Consider the following 19858-nt stretch of genomic DNA (forward strand, 5'->3'; position numbering starts at 1 on the left):
AAGGGGATTGGGGGAAACGTACGGTGGCAGGGCGAGTCAAAGAGATCTCTTCGCCGAGAGGGATTCAAGTCGAAAAAGATACCAGGGACGACTATAACTTTTTCTTGCAAGCACGCTTGGAAAAAGTTGAGGCCGTCGGCAATAGATGGCGGTAAGGTCGAGACTGTTCGGAAAGTCAATGTTAGAGAGGAAATGACTCAAGTCCGAGCAAATATGGGCTTGACTGAGGGAGGAAACGTACGATCTAACCAAAGGTAAAAGGTAGAGTCAGGAACGTACTGTTGAAAGGAAATGTCAGCAAGTTCAAGTTGAAGGGAGTAAGCTCAAGGGGGGAGGTTCTTTAGAGGGTAATCGTACGTCAAGCGTGAAGCCAATTTCTTCTAGACGACCAAGGACATAGTCGCGCTTGTCCTTGAAGTGGGTCTGCAGCGCCTTCATCTCGGACCGGACTTTGGTCGGCTCAAGCATAGAAATAGCAGCCTCTTGGAATGGCACGTTGGTGCCTCCATCAAGATAGCTTCCGCAGGAGCCAATGGCTTTGATGAACTCTTTGGGTCCAATGACCCAGGCGACTCGCCAGCCTGGGAGGCGGAACCGCTTTGTAAGACCGTCGATAATGATGACATCTATTCATGTGAGTATGCGTGATCTGGAGATGGCGGCAGTAAAATGGTCCTATGGTGGTGGTGGGAGAAAAGTAAAAAAAAAAGAAACGTACCATCGTCATCAACGTCCTCAACGTTCTCGGCAGCGCTAATTACAGAGCCGTCACAGTTGGATGTAAAGTTATATCCAGAGTAAAATTCATCCATAATAAGGGTTGCGCGGTCTCGGCAAATGTCCTGAATCGTGGCTAATTCTGGGTTCCTCACTGTCTGGCCGCTTGGGTTACGGGGGTTAGAGGTGAGGATGACAGAGGTGCCTAGAGTAACCAGTTAATCATTGCCTTTAGCTCACCCTGCTACGAAGCCCTAATGCAAATACCTCGAGCAATTTCCTCAGCAATCTTATCAGGGTGAATACGATATTTATCGGCGGCGGAAAGCGGAATGGGAATGGAAGAGAACTGTTTCATATATCAGTACAGTGCCTCCAATTGCATAATTAGGGATGGCATTTCCATGCGAAACGTTGAACTCACATTTCTGAACAAACTCAACATTTCATTATATGCAGTGTAGTCGGGAATGAAGAAGCCTAGATACGCATTGTTCAAGACGGCTGCGATTCGAATCAAGCCAGCTCGGCCACCTGGCACAATGCAGACGTTTTCCCAAGTATATTGACTCTCTTTGCCTTGGCGATGGTGGGCATTATAGAGGTTCGCGACAGCCTCTCGCAGAGGTTTGATACCGGCGGTTGGGCCTTGGTTTTTGTCAGAAGATACGTTTGGAATCTTACGTGTGGAATTTAGCAGCATGGTGCTGCGTGCGTTCGAAACGTTCCAGTCAACCCCAAAACTCTATTCTCATCACCTACCATATTCTCTTCCGGTCATAGAAATGTCAATGTGCTTAGGACGTTCAAAACAACCCTCAATGTCATCCTCAACCTCGGGCGCACCCTGACCTAGGTTTGCCCAGCTGGCTGGGTCATCAAGGAATCCATGCTCATATGCTCGCTCAGTGGTCCAAACAACCCCGGTAGATGCGCGACTGGGATCGAGACCGGCATGAGCGCGGTGACCATCATTGGCGGTGCGGAACTGTCGATGCGCAATGGAACCGAGTTCTGGCCGACGAGGGATATGTCAGAATCAGCTGAGGTTGCCTCGCGCCGTGTGGAGAAGTGGGGTGCGGGGATAAACAGCATGGAAGCGAAGGACGCCTTGGCTTTAAAGCTGCTTCTTGGCTCTATATCAAACTTGTGCGGGACAATCGAAGGCTTGATGTAGGGAATTAAGGAAGAAGCGTCATGTATCAACGATTGGCAGTGGGAAAAAAAAAAATTCTCGACACGGTGTCGTGTGCTCAGAGGTCTAACTTACCACTCTGACTGGGTTCCTTGTTCGTCGACAGCCTGCGCGGCTTGTGCGCGTGCGAGGGTCTATTGATGGATATTTGATGTCCTGAGAAACTCATCGTCGCGGATCTATTCTCTGAGATTGCTTGAACGCAATTCGCGATTCGTTTGGGTCTTGTTTCCTCCGCGAGTCGTGGAGCTGAGCTTAAGACGAGAGGGGATGTCGTCACTTTACGTACAACACTCAAGCTCCATCGGTGAGAATCGTCAAGTTTTCCCGAAAATGACCGATACCGGCAACGACCGCCGCAGATAAATTAACATCATCCGGGGTTTTGTATAGTGTATTCGCTATGTTTGAAATTCTTCAATGCTCAGGACGCTTTATTTTGTTGAAATGCAAAAAAGGAATTGGAGCGCGATACCTTGTCCACAAGATGAACAAAACATGGTTTTCATTTATGATCTCGTCGCAATTCCCATCTTGGATGGTCAGCAAACTCACTTGATTTCCTTATATTAATGTAAGATACCTTCTGATTAATAACTCCATTCTGCATCCTTAATCAATTCTCATTGTGAAGAGCATTTAAGCAGCTTCAAACTATGGGAGAAGTAAAAGCCCTGGAACAAAATCAGAAAACAGAGGGAAATGAAATTTTATTCTCTTTCATAATTTTTTTTTTAAAAAAATTAAATAAATAAGAAATTTAAAACCAAAAAGAAGAAGAAGAAGAAGAAGAAGAAGAAGAAGAGAAAGAAAGTTACATTTAACCATAATGAAACAAAAGCAGACACATGGGCGGTTTCAATGCGTTTCAATCTAATTCAGACTGCCTCATCTTCTCATAATTTCGTTTGCGGTGATTATTAGATGCTGCTAGCGCAAAATGTTCTTAATCCAAGGGTATATTTGATGAATTGTCAAAAACCACGGTCTGGTGCTCTGGACCGGGGTTGGAGTGGACCTGTAATATCATCCTCTTGGTAGTCGAGTCTCGGAGCATCAGCTGTACCAAGCTTATAGCCTGAATGCTAGGGGACAGTCTACCTTCATGGCTTGCTTTTGCCAAAATCTTCGGTTCATTTCTTTCAGAGAGCAAATGATCTCTCTTTCGGCACCATCGATCTCCCGAGGGAGAATTGGTAGAGTGGAGTATAAGAGCCGAATGTGAAGTTGAGGGCTAACGATTTCTCTCCAATCCAATCGACTCACGTGCTGTCCCCTGCATTCATTGATTAAAGAGAATGGAAGGCGGCAATGGAGACGGAAACTCATTGCTTGTCTCCACTGACGATATGCCTGCTGGCTCATATATTTCGTCCGTGTCGATGCCGTAGTTTAACGCACGCATCGCCATTCGCAATTGCCGTTTGAGCGTGCGTACTTCATTTTCGCGCTCCTGCAAATGCTGCAGAATCTGTCGATTCTTTTTCGCCCACGCGACAGCCCATTCCTCGTCCCGCTCACTTACGGCTTGCTCAACGTTACGTTGACTCTCGAGTTCAATGCGCCGCATACGGTCCAGCAGCTGTCGATCGCGGTCCTTCCAGCGGACTTCCCACATATCTTCGACAGCATGACGAGCGCGCGCAATGACCGAGAGCTGTTGCTTCTCGAGTTCAGTGAGCTGGCCTATACTGCCATTTCCCGTTGCACCTGTGGGAGTGGTAGTGGCAGAGGAAGAAGCTATGGGCTGGTTGAGTGCTAAAAGGAGTGAGGTTGAAGCAGAGGAATCATTCTCGGAATGGACTGTGGCCGCGGGCAGGGTCCTAGTCACCGCGTCGCTATTTGCATTGATGTCAATGCCATGGCACAACCCAGGAAAGAGTGTTTCAGCCTGGCGAGCCAGATCATCCTCTCGTTGACGCTCCAAAGATTCGCACCGAGTAGTCCAAAAGTCAAGACTGCTCCGTAGGGTCTCTACTGTTGCTTGAAGATTAATTACATCTGCGCGGAGAGACCGATTCTGGGAATTAAGTTCATCAAATACGGAAGCAGTTTGAGGGTCTGATCCGCCATGACACGGCCAAGAAAATACCCTTTGTGCATTTTGGTCTTGCGTCGTGAGTCCAGATTTTGAAGAATCATTTTGACTTGCTCCGACCTCAATTTTAGCAGCCTCCCCCAGTATGAGTCTCTCAGATAAGACTCCTTTCGAGGCACTGCTTTCTTTGAATGGATTATAATCCTTCGGACTTCCGTCTAGGTCCTGTAATGAGACAGGACGTCCGTCCAACTTTTTGCGAAGTTTGTCTACACGGCGCCCAAGAGCGGCTCTGATTGTCCGCACATGGGCAGGGGACAATGGCGGTAACCGAGATACAATAGCTTGGTTTTTGTTCGGCTGTTCTGAAGACGAATATTTAACAGACACCGAACCGGTCGCCATAGATTGCCTCTGTTCCGATGCGTCCTTTTGGATCTGCGCCTTCAGAGATGCAACCTCTTCGGCAAGCTCGCGGATCATTGCGCGAGTTTCGCCAATCTCGTCCTCTCGTGTCCGGATTTCCTTTTGATAACTATTGTCAAGCTTGCGGACCAGTCTCGTGTAATGAATCACAATGTCATTCTCGGTATCCATTGGCGGGGGCGTGTGAGTTTCGATATCTCCCTCTTCAATATGGGCCGGAGTTGAGGCAACGGTCAATAATTCGGGATATAGGACTCCCGAAACATGGGCCTTTCTTTCGTCCTGATCACGTTTGCTAGATTTTCCAAACTTATCCTCATCCTGACTGGGAACAGATGGTCCATCGGCCTGAGGTATACGGATACTCACTTCCCGGTCGTCGTCGTCAGGATTTATCGTGTTTTCAACGAGTTTCCCTATTCCTTTCAAAAGAGAACCTGGAGAGGGAAAAGTCCCTGTAGCGCCTCTGCCCAAGTAAGCTGGGGAACTGGGCTCATCCTCCCCGGGAAAAGTAGCACCGGCGGGTGTCACATTTCGTGGTGTGCCTGCATTTGGAGACCTTCCACTATATGGCGTTAACGGACTGACACCTTGGCCTGTGTGATCGAGAGAAGGGCGAGTTTTGATTTTGAGACCGTTGCGGCGCCGCAAATTGGTGGCCGGCGAACCAAGACCGGGTGATTGGCTTTGTATCGGAGGCGACAAGATATTTGGCGTGGCATCAGAGGACGCGTGACGCCGATGCACAGATATGTCCTCTCTTCCGCGGGTGAATGACTGGTCTCTGGTCATTCCACCTGTCGCCTCGCTACTGACGTTAAGCTTTACTTCGGGAGGAGCACTGTCGCTTCGAAACCCCCTCTGGCCAAACACCGCTGACTGCGGCTGAGATACAGGCCCTGTTGGTGTATCTGTTGGTGTTGGAAAGAGAGTCTCATCCGGAGCAGGTCCATCGTAGTCAGGGGGAGCCGGAGTATTCTGCCTTGGAGTCTCCGGGCGAGTTTGGACCCTGAATGCGCTCCAGGATCCAAGATAAGTCAAGTCTCCGTCCTGACTGGACTGCATGTCCCAAAAGGCTGAGTCTTCCTGTAAAGTACCGATGCTGGTCTTTGTCCACGTTGAACGAATGCTTGAGGCACGACTTGGCCGAGATCTTATCGAGATTGCGGCTTCTCTTGCCCATGCTGGCCCTGTTTCAACAGCAAACATCGGAGTCTCCTGGGAGCCTGCTGCAGAAGATCTGCTTGAGGGCATCGCTATTCAATATTTCAACGCCGCCAACTTCAAGAAGAGTTCAGGTTTCTGGTTATTATCGGTAATAGATGTGAACGCAGTCTAATTCCAAGAGATTAGCACGTTTTCGTTCGTCAGAAAGGTGAGATCGTCTCACACGCGTAGATGAGACGCAGGGCCAATGGTTAGGATTGCTTAATATTATTGCTTAGGAATGAGCGACGGTGCTATCCTAGAGACGGTCCATTTCGCATGATGATTTTTCCTCTTGTAAGCTGAGCGGCTTTTCAAGACAAGTCCATGGGGAGAGTTTTCAATGTTGCGATTGGTTGAATAGGGGCGGATAGATGTTCTCCGTCTAGAAAACGATGGCCAATGTCGCTCTGTTAGCAATATTAACTGAGGATCTGGACTGTGTACATGAAATTTTATAAAGCGAGGTTCCCAAGAAGAGAACCAACAACAGGAGTAAGCTGGCTTGAGAGGAAAGACCGGGCGTTGCAAATACGTGGTCAAGACTTGGATTTGTTGAATGAGGAGCAAGCTGGTTAATGCCAGGAGCTCAGGCAGCAACCAAGGTAAAAATGCAGGTAGCCAAATGTAAACTTGAAAGGCACAAAAATGATCGTCAGGAAAAGAACATCGAGGAAAATCATCGAGGGACATGCAAGGCAAAAGCCGAGCCAGTCAAAATCGAGAACTAATGCTAAAAGCAAATGCAATGTATATGATAAGTCTTAACGCTCCAGGCTGCTAGAAAAGGGAAACCTAATGCATGATACTGCGTCCGTATCACCGTCTAAGCAGGCAGAAGCCAAAGATAACTTCCCAGGGAAGAATGATAGCAGCAGATATCCCGATTATTTGATAGATCCGACCAGCAGAGTAGAGTCGATCAAGAAAACAGAAGAAAGGAGAAAATATGAAGAGGATGTAACGACTCCACGTCTGATTGTTTATGTCGATAGTACATATAACGAATCGAGAAACTGAGCGAAAATCACGAGTGAGGAATAGCCATGTATAAAAGGAATATGATAAGCTAACTCAATGCTATAAATGATCTATGGAGCTGTTCTCAAAGAGAAGAGTGTTTAAACAGACTTGCTGCTAACATGACCAGAGGTCTGTTTGGCCGGCCACCCAGGCAGCAACATCGCCCGCTCAGCTTCGGGTTGGTCATTCAGCCGCAGCCGCAGCCACATCCCATGGATGCCTTGCCCACATCACGTGATCAAGAGTGGTCAAAAGTCTCACTTACACATTCAAGCTCCGCTTCAACTAGAGGATAGAATTTGGGCTTGTACAGGCCATAACGTACTCGGGCTGTTTTGCAAATCTTAAGACTAAGTCATGAAGATCACAGTTGGTGTGTAGAATCACTCTGCTTGTATGAACGATCACTGCCTCGAATAGGAGAGATAAATGCAAAATAATATTTCAAATTCTCGGTTTTTTGCGCTCCATTCCTCGTACGCCGCTTCACCAATTGGAATGCGTGTGAAGAATTATAACAGAATCATCATGAGAAATGCCCAAAAAAAGGGAAGAGCTAAATACAAGACTTATCATGGCTCATGCAATCGTGACAAAGAATGGAAAGACGAGATTGCTGGCATAAATAATAATAGTCGGCACAGCAGAACGACAAATGCTTTCGAAAACCCACATCTGCATGCTTTCGTCTCTATGAGCAGCAGCAGCATTCCTTGCTCCGGGAACAAACATGCATGTCAGGGTAAGAAATGAGCAAACACCTGTGAGGGAAAAGAGAGAAAGAAAAAGGAAAAAGCTCTAGCGTCACGCAACAGAAATGATTGTTTCGTCCGGCCACTTGTAATCCGAATCCGGCAATACTTAGGGAAGTGGCTGTTCGACATAAAACAACAAAGACGCGCTCATGCTACATCCGTGATGTTTTAGAGCACAGGTATGCGCAACATGAATGCACCGCTTAGTCGCGTGAGAGAAATAGAAGAAGAGAAGCAGGCCCAGGCCGAATTTCCCCAACACCGCGTGCACCGCATCTGAGAGCAAAGAATATATAGGGAATCACCCACACACCCTGGACGCGCTGTCGTAAAGCAACATAAGCCATGAAAATGGTAAAGGCCTTGGTGAAAATGGCACTGATATGGGAAAATGGGGGAAAAATTTTTCAGAAATGATCAATCCAAGCACTGGCGAGAGAAGTGCACCAGATTTAAAAATCACGGGTGTTCGAGCAGTTGGCATACGAGCTGGATTTCAGCAAGCTGATTGCTCAGGCCGCGCTTGATGTTTTGCTCCCTCCAGTCCTGGAAGGCAGTTTGAACATCCTCGTCGCTGTTGATTGTAACAGTATCTCCATCCTCATCAACATAGCGCAGACGACAATTGCCACGGTTGATAGACCATGGGGCGAATCTGGATAACTTTGCGTCAATCCGGTCAATGAGAGACTGATAGCTGATATTCATCCCAACGACGAGGGTCACATAGTTTTCTCCCATAATGACCCGTACTTTGAGTTGACTTGGTTCGGGCGCGGGCGCCGACAAAGGGGACATGGTGCGCGAGTCAGGCGCGGCAGATATCTGGGGAGGGAGTGCCTGGCGGGGATCTTGTCGAATAGGCAAATCATATGCTTGACTCTGATGCTGTGCATGGGTAGGAGGAGCTTGCGTGAATCCCGGACGCTCTCGTGTGAGGTTAGGGGAGTGCGTGTTGGAACGCGTCACCACACCGCCCTGGGAACCAGTCGGCGAATTGTTTTGGCTTCGATTAACGGGAGTTTTCATATGCGCCATGTGTGCGGGCAAAGGTGGCATTGGTACATCCGGCATGGGAGGATGAATATGGCCATTTATCCGACGACCAGAATTTGTAATGTTATGGATGTCAGGGCTGCTTGCGGATCGCAGGCGGTTGGGCAGCTGGCCGCCAGTCAAGCCGGCAATAGAAGGTCGTTGACCGCTGGGCCGGTTACTGTAACTGTGGGAACCTGTCTGACCTTCTCTGGACGCAGTTCGGCCTATTGCAGGTGCTGTGAAACGGTTATGCTCTTCACCTGGCCAACCACTGTTAGGCGTTGCTTGACGAGGGAAAGGATACATGCCCGAAGATGAACCACTAGTGCGTGTTGACATTGGCGATTCAACAGTTGGAGAGAAATAGGAATTACCAAGACGTTCCCCAGGTGAGATGGCACTCAATGGAAGTTGTGTATGCAGAGAAAGAGGTGGGCTCTGCGTAATAGGAAACCTCGGTGGAGGAGGCATAGCCACACGAGCAGGGCCTTGTGCCAGAGGCGGTCCGCTCTCGCCGGTCGTCGACCTCGAGCGTAAGCTAGTGCTGGATGCATTACGGCTGATCGAAAGCTCGGAGTTTAGGGGATAGCCAGTGGTCTCTTGAGTCTCCTTTTGCGGCTCAGGCTCCTCATCTTCCTCGGCTTCATCCTCTTGTTGGTAGGGGTTTTGAATGTTCGCACTCTGGCTTTTCATATACATGAATTCTGAGTCTGATGTGCCCGAGCCTCTTGGCGGATTCGACTTGACCTCGCTATATGCTTGTCGTTGAGCATCAACTTGCTTGGCCCATTTCTTCATGAAATCCTCCGTCGTAAATTTGATGGAAAAGTTCTCGACCCCTGGATCTCCTTTCCAGAAGATCTGCACCATGTAAGAGCCTAATTCCTTGTCAGTTAAAACATGGGACGTCGATTTCCATCGAAGCTTTGCCGAGCAGTTGCGGAAAAAAGCGTACCGGGCTTGGCAAGTGAAATAATTTCCGTTACGTTCTGCATGAATATCCGTCCCTTTAGTTGCAGTCGTAATTTGCCCTTCTTGTCGACGAGGGGTTTGTTCGTCCCCATGATCTTATTCTTTTGTTTGTTTGGATTGATCTCTTTACAGCAAAGAAGAATGCGTTCAAACAAATATACCTTATACTACAGAGCAACGGGCTCATTGAGCCCTTTCTCGTCAGCACATGTTCTTTGCGCACCGCGACGCGAGAGCAGCTAAGGGTGACACGAAACGAATGCTATTAGGATCCGAAGAAATTTCATCGAGATAAATAGGTGTGAGTCCGGCGAAGCGTGAATGAGCCCGACGCGAACCCAGCATCCCGTGCAAAGAAAATTAACATACCTCTCGTTCGACATCTCGGTTGCCATCACCCTTGAGAACTGTGAAGGTGCCATAGAGCAGAAGATCGCCGAAGTGGTCGATCTTATGGCCCTTCCAATCCTCCACACGGCCAGCTAATTCCTTGACAGCTTCGAGGCGATCTTCGCGGTCGACAGCCGCATTGGTTCGTTCAAGCACATCCGACGCAGCTTCAATACCGGCCGTTAGATCCGAGCGACGTTGATCGTCACTCTCACCTTTGTCGCGGAGCTCCTGAAAAGAAGAGAGAGAAATAAGATTTCTGTAATAACCCTCAAGCCTAACTCAAAGAATACTTACCTTTAATAACAGCGGATATTTGGCCAGTCTCTGGAACGGTTTCAGTAAGAACCCAGTCAGCACAGTAGGCGAATCGACAATCTGCCGAAGTTCCTTGGAACCACCAGCCTCCTTGAGCTTATCAAACTCGCGCATTGCAGTCTCCTCGCAGCGACGTTGGTTTGCAATGTACGGTTCGTAGACCCGAAATGCTTCATGATAATGAACAAATAGTTGACCCCAATTTTGCTGCTCCGAGGGGAGAGAATTTGTCGTTTCTACCCGAATAAGGAAACGTCTCTGAAAATCTAATAGATTGTTGAGATTTAAAAAGATGTCGTGCACGGCATCGCCAGGTATGACGCCTCGCTCTTCAACCTGCTTCTTAAATTGCTGCAAGATCTCTAGATGCTGGACGTAGGTCCGTTCGGTTGAGACCAGTTCGTCGACCACAAAATCTCGATGCGTACGCTTCACAACAGGCTGATCCGATGCTTCTTTGGCATTTTCGTCAGTGGCGGGTGAGTGCAGAAGGCCCCGCTGGGCGAGAATGTCAAGAACGCGGCCAACGACTTTTGTTACCTAATGCGTCTGTCAGAATATTCCATTCGAATCTTTATCCTTTATCACTTGAAGGTTTCTGGGGCAAATGTAGAGGCGTACCTTTACGAATCCCGTCGTATCATCACCGTACAGATCAGCGATGAGAAACATGTCGGCCGAGGGGAAGTTGAGATCTTCCAGACAGACACGCAAGAATTTGAAGGTAGCAGCTTTGCCCCTCTTCGCCTCTGTAACCTTGGACGGATCCACATTTTGCGCAACTTCGGGGTTCAAGACACTGGCCAGAGCCATCAAAGGATAGCCCTTGCGAAAACATTTCCAGAGTGACGAGACTGGGTCAGTTCCATCCGATACACGATCCTCTTCATCAATTTCATCCAAGTGGGGCTGAAATCCAGGAACGTCTTTTAATCGCTGCCGAAGGTTGATACAAATCTGGTAGAGCGACTGATCTTTGCCGGCGACATAGTTGATGATGCTATCACTGGCAACAACTGGACCGCCATTGATTATCGGGGTAGGGGCATTTGGGCCGAGGTGAATTGAAGAAATAGGTCCGGTTGCCGTCGGCATGCGTGAAGCATGAGGCGGATTGAACGGGCCTTGTTGCGACTGCGAGTTCACATTCGGCCGCGAAAGGACAGATGAAGGAGCTGTATATGTGCGTGTTAAGACTGGAGGGGAAATTTCGGTCGACATCATCGCTTCCTGCGCGATTCTGCTGCTCCAAAGGCAGCACTAGCAAATGAGAGACTAAGAAAGTAATGTATCCTCGACCGATACACTTGAGCAGGTGTGTTTGAAGTCGCAAACAAGGAATGAGTAGAGGTCAGAAGGATTGAACGAGCACGTTCTACCTTAACACACGCACTTCAAACCACGTCTGAAAAGAAGTCACTTGCTCTGATAAGTAGGGGCCTCATATGTTGTAGTTGACAGGCGATTTCCCTGAGCAAACACATGCACAACCACAAAGAAGACAATGCTTTGGACTGAGTGGAACTTGTCAGCTCAGATCACCGAGAAAGGACCTTGGGGGATCGATAACAAGGCTGGGAGAGCAGCGGCTCTCGAAACAAGGGATGAACAAGAGGGGGGAGGGAAAAAGAGCGTGTGTACGATGTGTGGTGTGTGTGTACTGGTGCTGCGTGCTTGAGGGAGAGACCGAGAGCGTGGATTAGACGTGGGAGTGTGGGTGCGTGCGTTCGTGTGGTAAGTGAGTGAATGAGTGAGTGAGTGAGTGTAGTGCGTGTGTGTCTGTGGTGAGTGGGTGTGGGTTGAGAGTTAACTCACTACTCCGTAGGGAGTTGAACTCTTTCGCAGGCTCAAGCATGCATGGGGTTCCCACAAGGTGCTTCAGCGCTGGAGAAAGAGTACCTCCCCACCCATATTGAAGCGGTGAAGGGAGAGGTACTGGTTTAGAGTACTTCAGGGCACTAAGCAACTTTGCGGAAGACTCAAGTACTGAAAGTCCCACCCCGCACTAAATGAGAGGGTTCGGTACGAGGACATGGAGAAGGCACGCAAGCTGATTCAGGTATGCGGTACTTCATCCATTTGAGCCCCAATGAGCGGGACAGCCAGACCTATTAGGGCAAGCGCCAGCTAATCGGCCAATCAGATGCCTTATCTTTCTGGCTGCTTTAACAATGAACCCTCTTTATCTCTCTTCGAGCCGGGGGGATGAGTCAGCATTGATTTGGTGCCCTTGTCCATTGATTGAGATTTCTCGATCAAAAGCAGCTTAGCGTCGGAGCGAACCCTGAAGTAACCTCGTTCTGTATCAGCGGCTTTGTTATGAAGACCCCCAGGATGGAGGTACCTTCACCTACTACAGCCCAACGCACCTAACGAGTACTCCGTACTCCGGATACTTGTGGTACCACTCCGTACCCCCGAGGACTATCATTTCCGCCAACCATCAGCAGAACGAGCTCCTTCGACGTCAATTCAGTCCAGGATTACAATTCTCTACATTTCCGCCTGAACTTCTCCGTGATTTCATCCTTTCAAGCCTGCTTATTCCTCCAGGCCTGGACTTTCCCTAGTTCGGATTGCAACTCCTCTAAGTTACTTTCCGACCTTCCCTATCTGTCATCCGCTACGCAATCTGGGCTCCTCTGGACCCTCGGAGGTTTCCTTCGACAAGCTCCCCGACGGCAACGGTGGTCCCCGAACCCTCCTGTTCAGGCTTTATGGTGAGGTTTACTGCATGCGTCGTTCACAGCACATCTTTTAGGCGACCCTGCTTGATATTCCAAATCACACATCTCTATCGATTATCTATTCTCCCCGGATCTATTCGTCGTATCGTCTTCGTCGAGTTCCCTGGGGCGATCGTATAGCGTCGGAGGGCTTACAGGCGAACCTTGACAATTGATTATGCACGTAGATGCGGTGTTTTTCCCCACACACAATATTTTCTGACTATAAGCGTTGATACTCGCAAATAATATTTTGCTGATATTGTCTTAAATCTAGCCACTCACTCCGTCTTGATTGTTCCTTTGAGTCAGGGCACATTCGGGTCACTGCATGCATATCCGCGGCTGAACTCGATCCGTTCAAGAGACGAGTGAGGCCAAGATCTTGGCTCTATCTTCATCTCATCGCTGTCATCGTTCTTTGCGAATATGACAAACATAAGCAATATACCTGTGGGGCCTATGCCGGGACCCTCCACGGGCTTCTCCAATTCACAACCACAATTCGCCGCAGCAGCACCGTCATCGTCATCGTCATCATCATCGTATCCGTCCACGTCGATGCAAGTGTCATTCAGGCTGGATGAGGGCTATTCAGAGGAGACAAGAAGTCAGACAGGCAGCGAATTTGCAGTGGGAGGAGATATGAAAGCAGGCGTGATGGCTGGTCAAGCACCAGCTCCATCTGTGCCTCTACCCGCGTGGGTTTTGGCCCTGAATGAAGTGGATCGGACGGGTACGCTACCTGTATCTCGTAGACAAGTCGAGCATCCTTGGGCTAATGTCTCTATTCTTTAATCACTAGAACTTGCATATGCAGTCGTGCGATCCCTCCACACTTCGTCGATTGCTGCAATTGTACAGCGACTGGATCCCTTACTTCACCTGGATCCCGTCACCTACTTACCCCCGGAGCTGACATCTGAAATCTTTTCCTACCTTGACCCATCAACCTTATTAAAGGCATCGACGGCATCGCGCGCTTGGAGGGCAAGGACGATGGATTCAAGCCTATGGAGACAACTATACGGTTCGGAAGGCTGGGGTGTAGACGTGCCGCAGATCCGCAACTTCGAGCGAGAGTATCTCTATCCCAATGGACCCCCGGGACGGGAAACAAGAACTAGGCCAGCCGATGCCGATGTCGATCAACAAGCACATAAGAGGGTACGGGTCAGGCCGCGGAACCCACCAACCGCACCGGTCGAAGGCGGTCTCTTTGGAAGGGGACCTAGATCACCTTTGCAGACGTCATATGGCGATGATAGAGTTGACGATGGACCGCAAGGCTGGAATGATCAACACGGCACCATTGAAGTGGATGAGCAGATCAGCCCAGAGGCTGGTAGCAGCTCCACTGATGCACGCATGACAGAGGACTCTCAGGATGGTGACTTTGCATTGTCTGCGCACACCTCACAGAGTTCACAGACCCCTACCCCAACCGCAATGGATGCAATGTTATCGCATACGTCTTCAAATGCCATGGATGAAGATATGTATCCTTCACCATTGCTATCTGCACAGGAGGTCGCAACTACTACACACAACTACGCGGCTGATCTCTTGACAGCTCCGTCTCTCCTTATTCATCCTGCCTTTGGGGCGCCTCGAGTAAATTGGCATTACTTGTACAAGCAGCGAAGGCGGCTAGAGGACAATTGGGACGCAGGCCGATATACCAACTTTCAGCTCCCTCACCCAGATCACCCCCACGAAGCTCATCGTGAATGCGTCTACACCATTCAGTATTCTGGAAACTTCCTTGTCAGCGGCAGTAGAGACCGCACGGTTCGCATATGGGATCTTGAATCTCGGCGTCTGCTCCGAAAACCGCTCGCGGGACACACAGGGTCTGTACTCTGTCTTCAATTTGATGAACGCGGCGACCAGGATATAATTATTTCTGGTAGCAGTGACACCGATGTCATTCTCTGGCGTTTCTCAACTGGTGAGATGATTCGCAAGATTGAGCGTGCTCATCGGGAATCAGTGCTCAACTTGCGGTTTGATGATCGTTACTTGATCACATGCTCCAAAGACAAAACGATCAAAGTCTGGAGCCGCAGAGAATTGCTTCCCGGTGACACGGATTATCCGCGCATTACTGGAGCTGGTTCCGCTGTATTTCCCTCTTATATTATCTCGCCAGTGACGCACCCGTACCTCTACACGAATGGTCAACTTAATAAGAAGGTCAAGCCGCTGCCACCATATAGCCTGCTTATGACATTGCATGGGCACAATGCCGCCGTCAATGCAATTCAAGTCTATGATGATCAGATAGTTTCTGCTTCCGGCGACCGGCTCATCAAGGTTTGGGATATTCGCACGGGCGAGTGCCTCAAGACGCTTCCAGGCCACCGGAAAGGAATTGCTTGCTTGCAATTCGATGGCCGTAGGATAGTCAGTGGAAGCAGCGACAATACAGTGAGGATATTTGACAGATCATCCGGAGTGGAAGTTGCCTGTCTCGAAGCACATGGAAATCTGGTTCGTACAGTGCAGGCCGGCTTCGGAGACTTGCCCGGGGACGAAGACGACCTGCAAGCCGAAGCACGCGCGATCGATCAAAGCTTCTTTGCGGCTCGGGCTGCTGGCTCCGTGCCCGACGCTGCTGAAACCGGTCGGCTACGGAGAAGAAATGCTGGATCACGGAATCCACGAGATATTTTAGGTTACGGTGCCAAATTGCCCCCCGGTGGAGGGGGCACAAGATGGAGTAGGATCGTATCTGGGTCATATGATGAGACTGTTATTGTCTGGCGACGGGACGCAGAGGGTAAATGGGTTGTCGGTAGCCGTTTACGTCAAGAGGACGCGGTTTTGGCGGCTGGTGGCAGTCGGCGCGCTATTCCCCAGGACAGATTTACCGTTCCCCAACATGAAATGGCTCAGCAGCTCACTCTCCTTCATCACGATGCTCACGCGCAACACCACCACCCGCCTAATCCATCTGTTCAGCATACGCCCGGCTCATTCCCGCATATTGCCCATGCACAAGCGGCAGCCACTGCAACAGCTCTGGCCGCACAGGGATTTCACTCTGTCGCGACCAGTATGCAGGCCAATTGGCCTCAAATCACGAATGGCAACCAGAACTCCAACCCTCCTTCCAATCCCGCCACTGGCCCAGGCGGAGTATCAGTAACCGCCGCAGCCCAATCTTCCGCTCAACATGCTCAACAGGGGATTGGAGCAAATGCAGGGCCGGCCCAGCATGGAGGAACTATCACCACCGCAGCTGCTCATCCTCCACCCGTGCAGAATCAAACGCCACATTTACACCCACCGCCTTTTCCGAATTTACCTCAAGGCCACTTGCCGGCAAATCACCCTCTGAATCATCATCATCATCACCATCATCATCTCCATCCAGCGGCAGTTGATGCTCCCAATGGAGCATCACAGTCAAATTCGAGAGTATTTAAGCTACAATTTGATGCCCGACGTATCATCTGCTGCTCACAGGACCCTCGCATTATTGGATGGGATTTTGCAAACGGAGACGAGAGCGTTATCGAAGCATCTCGTTTCTTCACTGGGCCATAATTGTGTGTGTGTGTGTTTTTTTTGGGCTATTTCATATCATCTAGGCATGGGATTGCTTGTTGCTTGGCATGGAAACCTCCTTTCTTCTTCTTTTTTCTTCACTTTTCTCTTGTAGCTTAAGCATTTGACTAGCGACTGTTCCACTGATAGCGATTACATTGCACTCGAAACGTAAACAAGGCATTGCATTCTCTGATTTATTAAAATAGTCTCAAAACCTTGCATTTTTATTTCTACTGGTCTTAAATTGCTCCTGCCCTGATCTACTTGATGATTTGTTATCTCTGTACCACCGTGCCCCGGGCAGATTTAGCTACCCTCATCTATTGTACAACATATTTTAGTTTTCATTCACGCTCCTAAATGCCAGACGATTGCTTAATGGAAGACGAGAAGAGGGAAAGGGCATTTGTTATAGCTCTTATAGCATGTTGCATCCATTGCTTTATTACAGTATCAGTGTTCCTGCTATTTAGAAAAACAAGGCAACTCTCACTTTAGAAAGGCATGCTGCGTGCAAGTAAAAATATAATCAAGCAATTATCTTCTAGGTTGGATTTTACGGGGATATTGTGGGATATTATAGCAGGAATTCCTAGTGCTCTAATGCTCTAGCAAGCAAGCTGGGCAATGGGAGGCAGACAACTATCCCAAAATATATTTCCTGATTAGGCAAGTACGCCAAGTCTCAGCGCAATAAGCTTGACCGCCGAGAAAACGATGGTGTTTTGGTTCGGACTCTTTAGACAGGATATTTATATAGGAGAATTACTGATATTTCAAATTAGCAGTACAGTAATGAAAGTTCTTTTAAAATGAGGTGCCGCAGTAGTAATTTGCTTTGTCGATGGTGATGCAATGGAGTTCCAATTGCCGAGAGGGCGAATGGCGGATCTGCCAATCTAAGCGCGATAGAAAGATAAGAAACAGGAACTTGAGGCGTCACAGATCTGCTTCTACCACTTGCGGAGTTCAACCATATTGACAAGGCAAGACATCTCTCAATCACACATGCAAAGCGTCACCGCGGGCGTATCGACTAGGCATTTCAACTTTTGCTCCCGGTGTCTTCAAAATGCTCGGGTGCATCGCATTTCGGGACCCGAGGTGAGGCGGTACAATGTTTGGAGCAAAAGGGAAGTACGTTTGTTAGTAGAGACCGACAAAGCTTCAAGGGTCAGGGGATCGGCGTCAAAATGCCATGATGGAGCCAGCTCACTTGGCTCCAGGTCTGGAGGGACGAGATTGTTCTCGTCAAACGCTACTACCCATTCAGCGCCAGGCAAGGCGGGAAACGATACGAAAAAGCACGAGATTAAGGATGGCAAAGACCATAACAATCCCAGTGCCGAGGGCAAACACGGCGAATCATCCAAAGCACCTGCTAAAAGTGGAGCAATGTCTAGACGGCTGGCTGAAATGACAGAAGAATCGCTCGAGACGGGCGGACGAACCGCCCGCAAGGTGTTTCAAGAAGCTGGATTCTCAGAGGATCTACGGCTACAGCTGGAAGAAAGGATCGCGTCCGCTAAATTCAGAAGCGATAATGCCAGCGCATTTGCTCAAGTCAATATGTCTGTACGTCGTTGTATTCTTCTTTTTCTAGATTTCCTTTATACTGATACGGAACAGTCAAGTGCAGGTAAAGGTACTCGCGACGTCGCCGCTGCCCAGCCCTGGGCTGGCAGTGAGACCATTGCCGATTCCGCTCTACGAATGCTCAACGATGCGCACAAGCCTCTACGCACAGGACGGCCACCTCCAATCCCAACTCCCAAGGGTGGACCTCCTCCAACGCTCAAGCCCAAGTTGAAGCTTTCGCCTGGCGAAAGGCTTGCCGGCGCGAAAGAGCGGACCAATGCATACACTTATATGAACGATCCGACTGTGTCGGATAGGGAACGGGAGCAAATTCGGCGGGAGCTCAAAGAGCGCTTTACTCCTGGCGCACGAGCTATGCCTGCTACGCTGCAGGGTCTTTCCTCCTTGGCCAACGAACGTATCGACGACGCCATTGCCCGCGGCCAATTCAAGAATCTGCCCCGCGGCAAGGCTATTGAGCGCGACTATAATGTCAGCAGTCCGTTCATTGACACAACAGAGTACCTCATGAACAAGATCATCCAAAGACAAGACATTGTGCCTCCATGGATCGAGAAGCAACAAGAACTTGCAAAAGCCGCGGCTTCCTTCCGCGGCCGTCTCCGCGCAGATTGGAAACGACACGCTGCACGAGTCATTGCAAGTAAAGGTGGCTCGCTACAAGAGCAGATGCGCAGAGCAGAGGCCCATGCTTATGCAGAAAGCGTGGAGAACCCTCCGACGAACCATAGTCTGGTACCTGGATCTGCGGGAGCAGACGCCGCCCACGCATATGGTCAAACGGGAAACACTTCTCCCGCGCACATGACGACGATCGACCTCCAAGGAAATCTTGTCACTCGAGAGATTGCTCCAGCCGCAGCCGCAGCCCCATCAGACGCTGCAACTTCTTCATCCGGAGATGCCGTCAATACCAACCACCCTGCGCAGAATGAGGAGTCCATCCCGCCCCCATCACCCACCGTGCCTCCATTCCGTGACCCAACCTGGGTCGAAACCGAACAGTCCTACCTCTCGATGGCAGTCAACAATCTCAATACCCTGACCCGGTCATATAACCTCATGGCGCCTGACCTTGCAAAAAAGCCTTATTTCAACCTCGACCGCGAACTGCGCGCCTGTTTCGCCGACGTGGCGCCCCAGCTGGCGGGTGTGATTCATGAGCGCGCCACCGCCCCGCCGCCCAGAGTCGAGATCGTGGGCCATCGCGCGGGCAGTGTTCTCGATAAATTAGGCGCAAAGGATAATGTTCGCGTATATGATTCGAAGAGACCTAATTATGGGTTTAAGGACTTATGGAAGGACTTGTTCAGGAAGGGTTGATTACTCAGTCGTGTATTGTCATGTACGAATATGAAAACGATCATTCATTTGACAATAGTCATTAATACATTGGACCGCTCTAAGGGTGATCCATAATCTGATTTGTTAGATATGCCTCTCTGCAAGGCATGACGGCTTCCATGTGAGGATTCTGCTGCAGGATGTAAGTTACCAAGTAGGCCTGGTTGCAAAGCGTCGCGAACAGAAACCACTTCCCCAACCAAAGCCTCCTTCTCAATGAAAAATATCTAACTTCATTTAAAAAATAAAACTTGTTTTAGTTAAATTTAAGGAGGGAAGGAGAGAGAAAACAAAGTTTTTGACTAACTGTATCTAACATTAGGGATACTGTATTAAATTGAATTAATTCGGATTATTTTAAAGAAGACTTATCTTTAGCATGAGACATGGTGCCAAACAGTACTTAAAGATAGGTGTTTAAGCCTTGCACCAATTAATTGGTCCTTGCATTGAGTAATTAAGTCCTTGTGTACAGATCAAATATATAAGGAGCCGAGATTGCCCCAGAATCTCTTCAACAGACAGCTGCTTGGCAGCCCAAGCTCTGCTATGATTC

The 19858-nt window shown here is 49.2% G+C and overlaps 6 protein-coding genes across 6 annotated transcripts in view; 2 read left to right on the forward strand and 4 right to left on the reverse strand.

Annotated features, from left to right (window-relative positions):
- Window positions 1-2081, reverse strand: part of L228DRAFT_265376 (PLP-dependent transferase) — a gene marked incomplete at both ends in the record, with an annotated part of 2481 nt that extends 400 nt beyond the window's left edge. The window contains 8 exons of the mRNA XM_018334689.1: window positions 23-163; window positions 242-278; window positions 358-626; window positions 719-922; window positions 985-1066; window positions 1142-1365; window positions 1480-1731; window positions 1988-2081. Coding sequence (XP_018190418.1) covers window positions 23-163; window positions 242-278; window positions 358-626; window positions 719-922; window positions 985-1066; window positions 1142-1365; window positions 1480-1731; window positions 1988-2081 — 1303 coding nt within the window. The remainder of the gene's footprint in view (window positions 1-22; window positions 164-241; window positions 279-357; window positions 627-718; window positions 923-984; window positions 1067-1141; window positions 1366-1479; window positions 1732-1987) is intronic.
- A 1050-nt stretch (window positions 2082-3131) lies between these two features.
- On the reverse strand, window positions 3132-6032 carry L228DRAFT_57498 (hypothetical protein). Its single transcript, XM_018336716.1, has 2 exons — window positions 5767-6032; window positions 3132-5711 (listed from the first exon to the last, which is right to left on the reverse strand). The coding sequence occupies exon 2, from the start codon at window positions 5628-5630 to the stop codon at window positions 3195-3197; it is 2436 nt and encodes an 811-aa protein (XP_018190419.1). The 5' UTR covers window positions 5631-5711; window positions 5767-6032; the 3' UTR covers window positions 3132-3194.
- L228DRAFT_57478 (hypothetical protein) lies at window positions 5756-6481 on the reverse strand. Its single transcript, XM_018336715.1, has one exon. It carries the CDS (start codon window positions 6273-6275, stop codon window positions 5811-5813), a length of 465 nt encoding a protein of 154 aa, XP_018190420.1. The 5' UTR covers window positions 6276-6481; the 3' UTR covers window positions 5756-5810.
- Window positions 6482-7588: 1107 nt separating this feature from the next.
- On the reverse strand, window positions 7589-11456 carry L228DRAFT_57551 (hypothetical protein). The gene is made up of 5 exons (XM_018336717.1): window positions 10700-11456; window positions 10058-10618; window positions 9740-9991; window positions 9354-9537; window positions 7589-9276 (listed from the first exon to the last, which is right to left on the reverse strand). The coding sequence occupies exons 1-5, from the start codon at window positions 11300-11302 to the stop codon at window positions 7820-7822; spliced, it is 3057 nt and encodes a 1018-aa protein (XP_018190421.1). The 5' UTR covers window positions 11303-11456; the 3' UTR covers window positions 7589-7819.
- A 1777-nt stretch (window positions 11457-13233) lies between these two features.
- Window positions 13234-16356, forward strand: L228DRAFT_265379 (WD40 repeat-like protein; the record flags this gene model as incomplete). Its single annotated transcript, XM_018334690.1, has 2 exons — window positions 13234-13540; window positions 13610-16356. 2 exons carry the CDS (start codon window positions 13234-13236, stop codon window positions 16354-16356), a joined length of 3054 nt encoding a protein of 1017 aa, XP_018190422.1.
- Window positions 16357-17331: 975 nt separating this feature from the next.
- L228DRAFT_243607 (hypothetical protein) lies at window positions 17332-19444 on the forward strand. Its single transcript, XM_018331727.1, has 2 exons — window positions 17332-17934; window positions 17989-19444. The coding sequence occupies exons 1-2, from the start codon at window positions 17368-17370 to the stop codon at window positions 19279-19281; spliced, it is 1860 nt and encodes a 619-aa protein (XP_018190423.1). The 5' UTR covers window positions 17332-17367; the 3' UTR covers window positions 19282-19444.
- The last annotated feature ends 414 nt before the right edge of the window (window positions 19445-19858 follow it).

Source organism: Xylona heveae (genome assembly GCF_001619985.1).
Source record: "Xylona heveae TC161 unplaced genomic scaffold L228scaffold_2, whole genome shotgun sequence".
NCBI classification, from domain to species: domain Eukaryota; kingdom Fungi; phylum Ascomycota; class Xylonomycetes; order Xylonales; family Xylonaceae; genus Xylona; species Xylona heveae.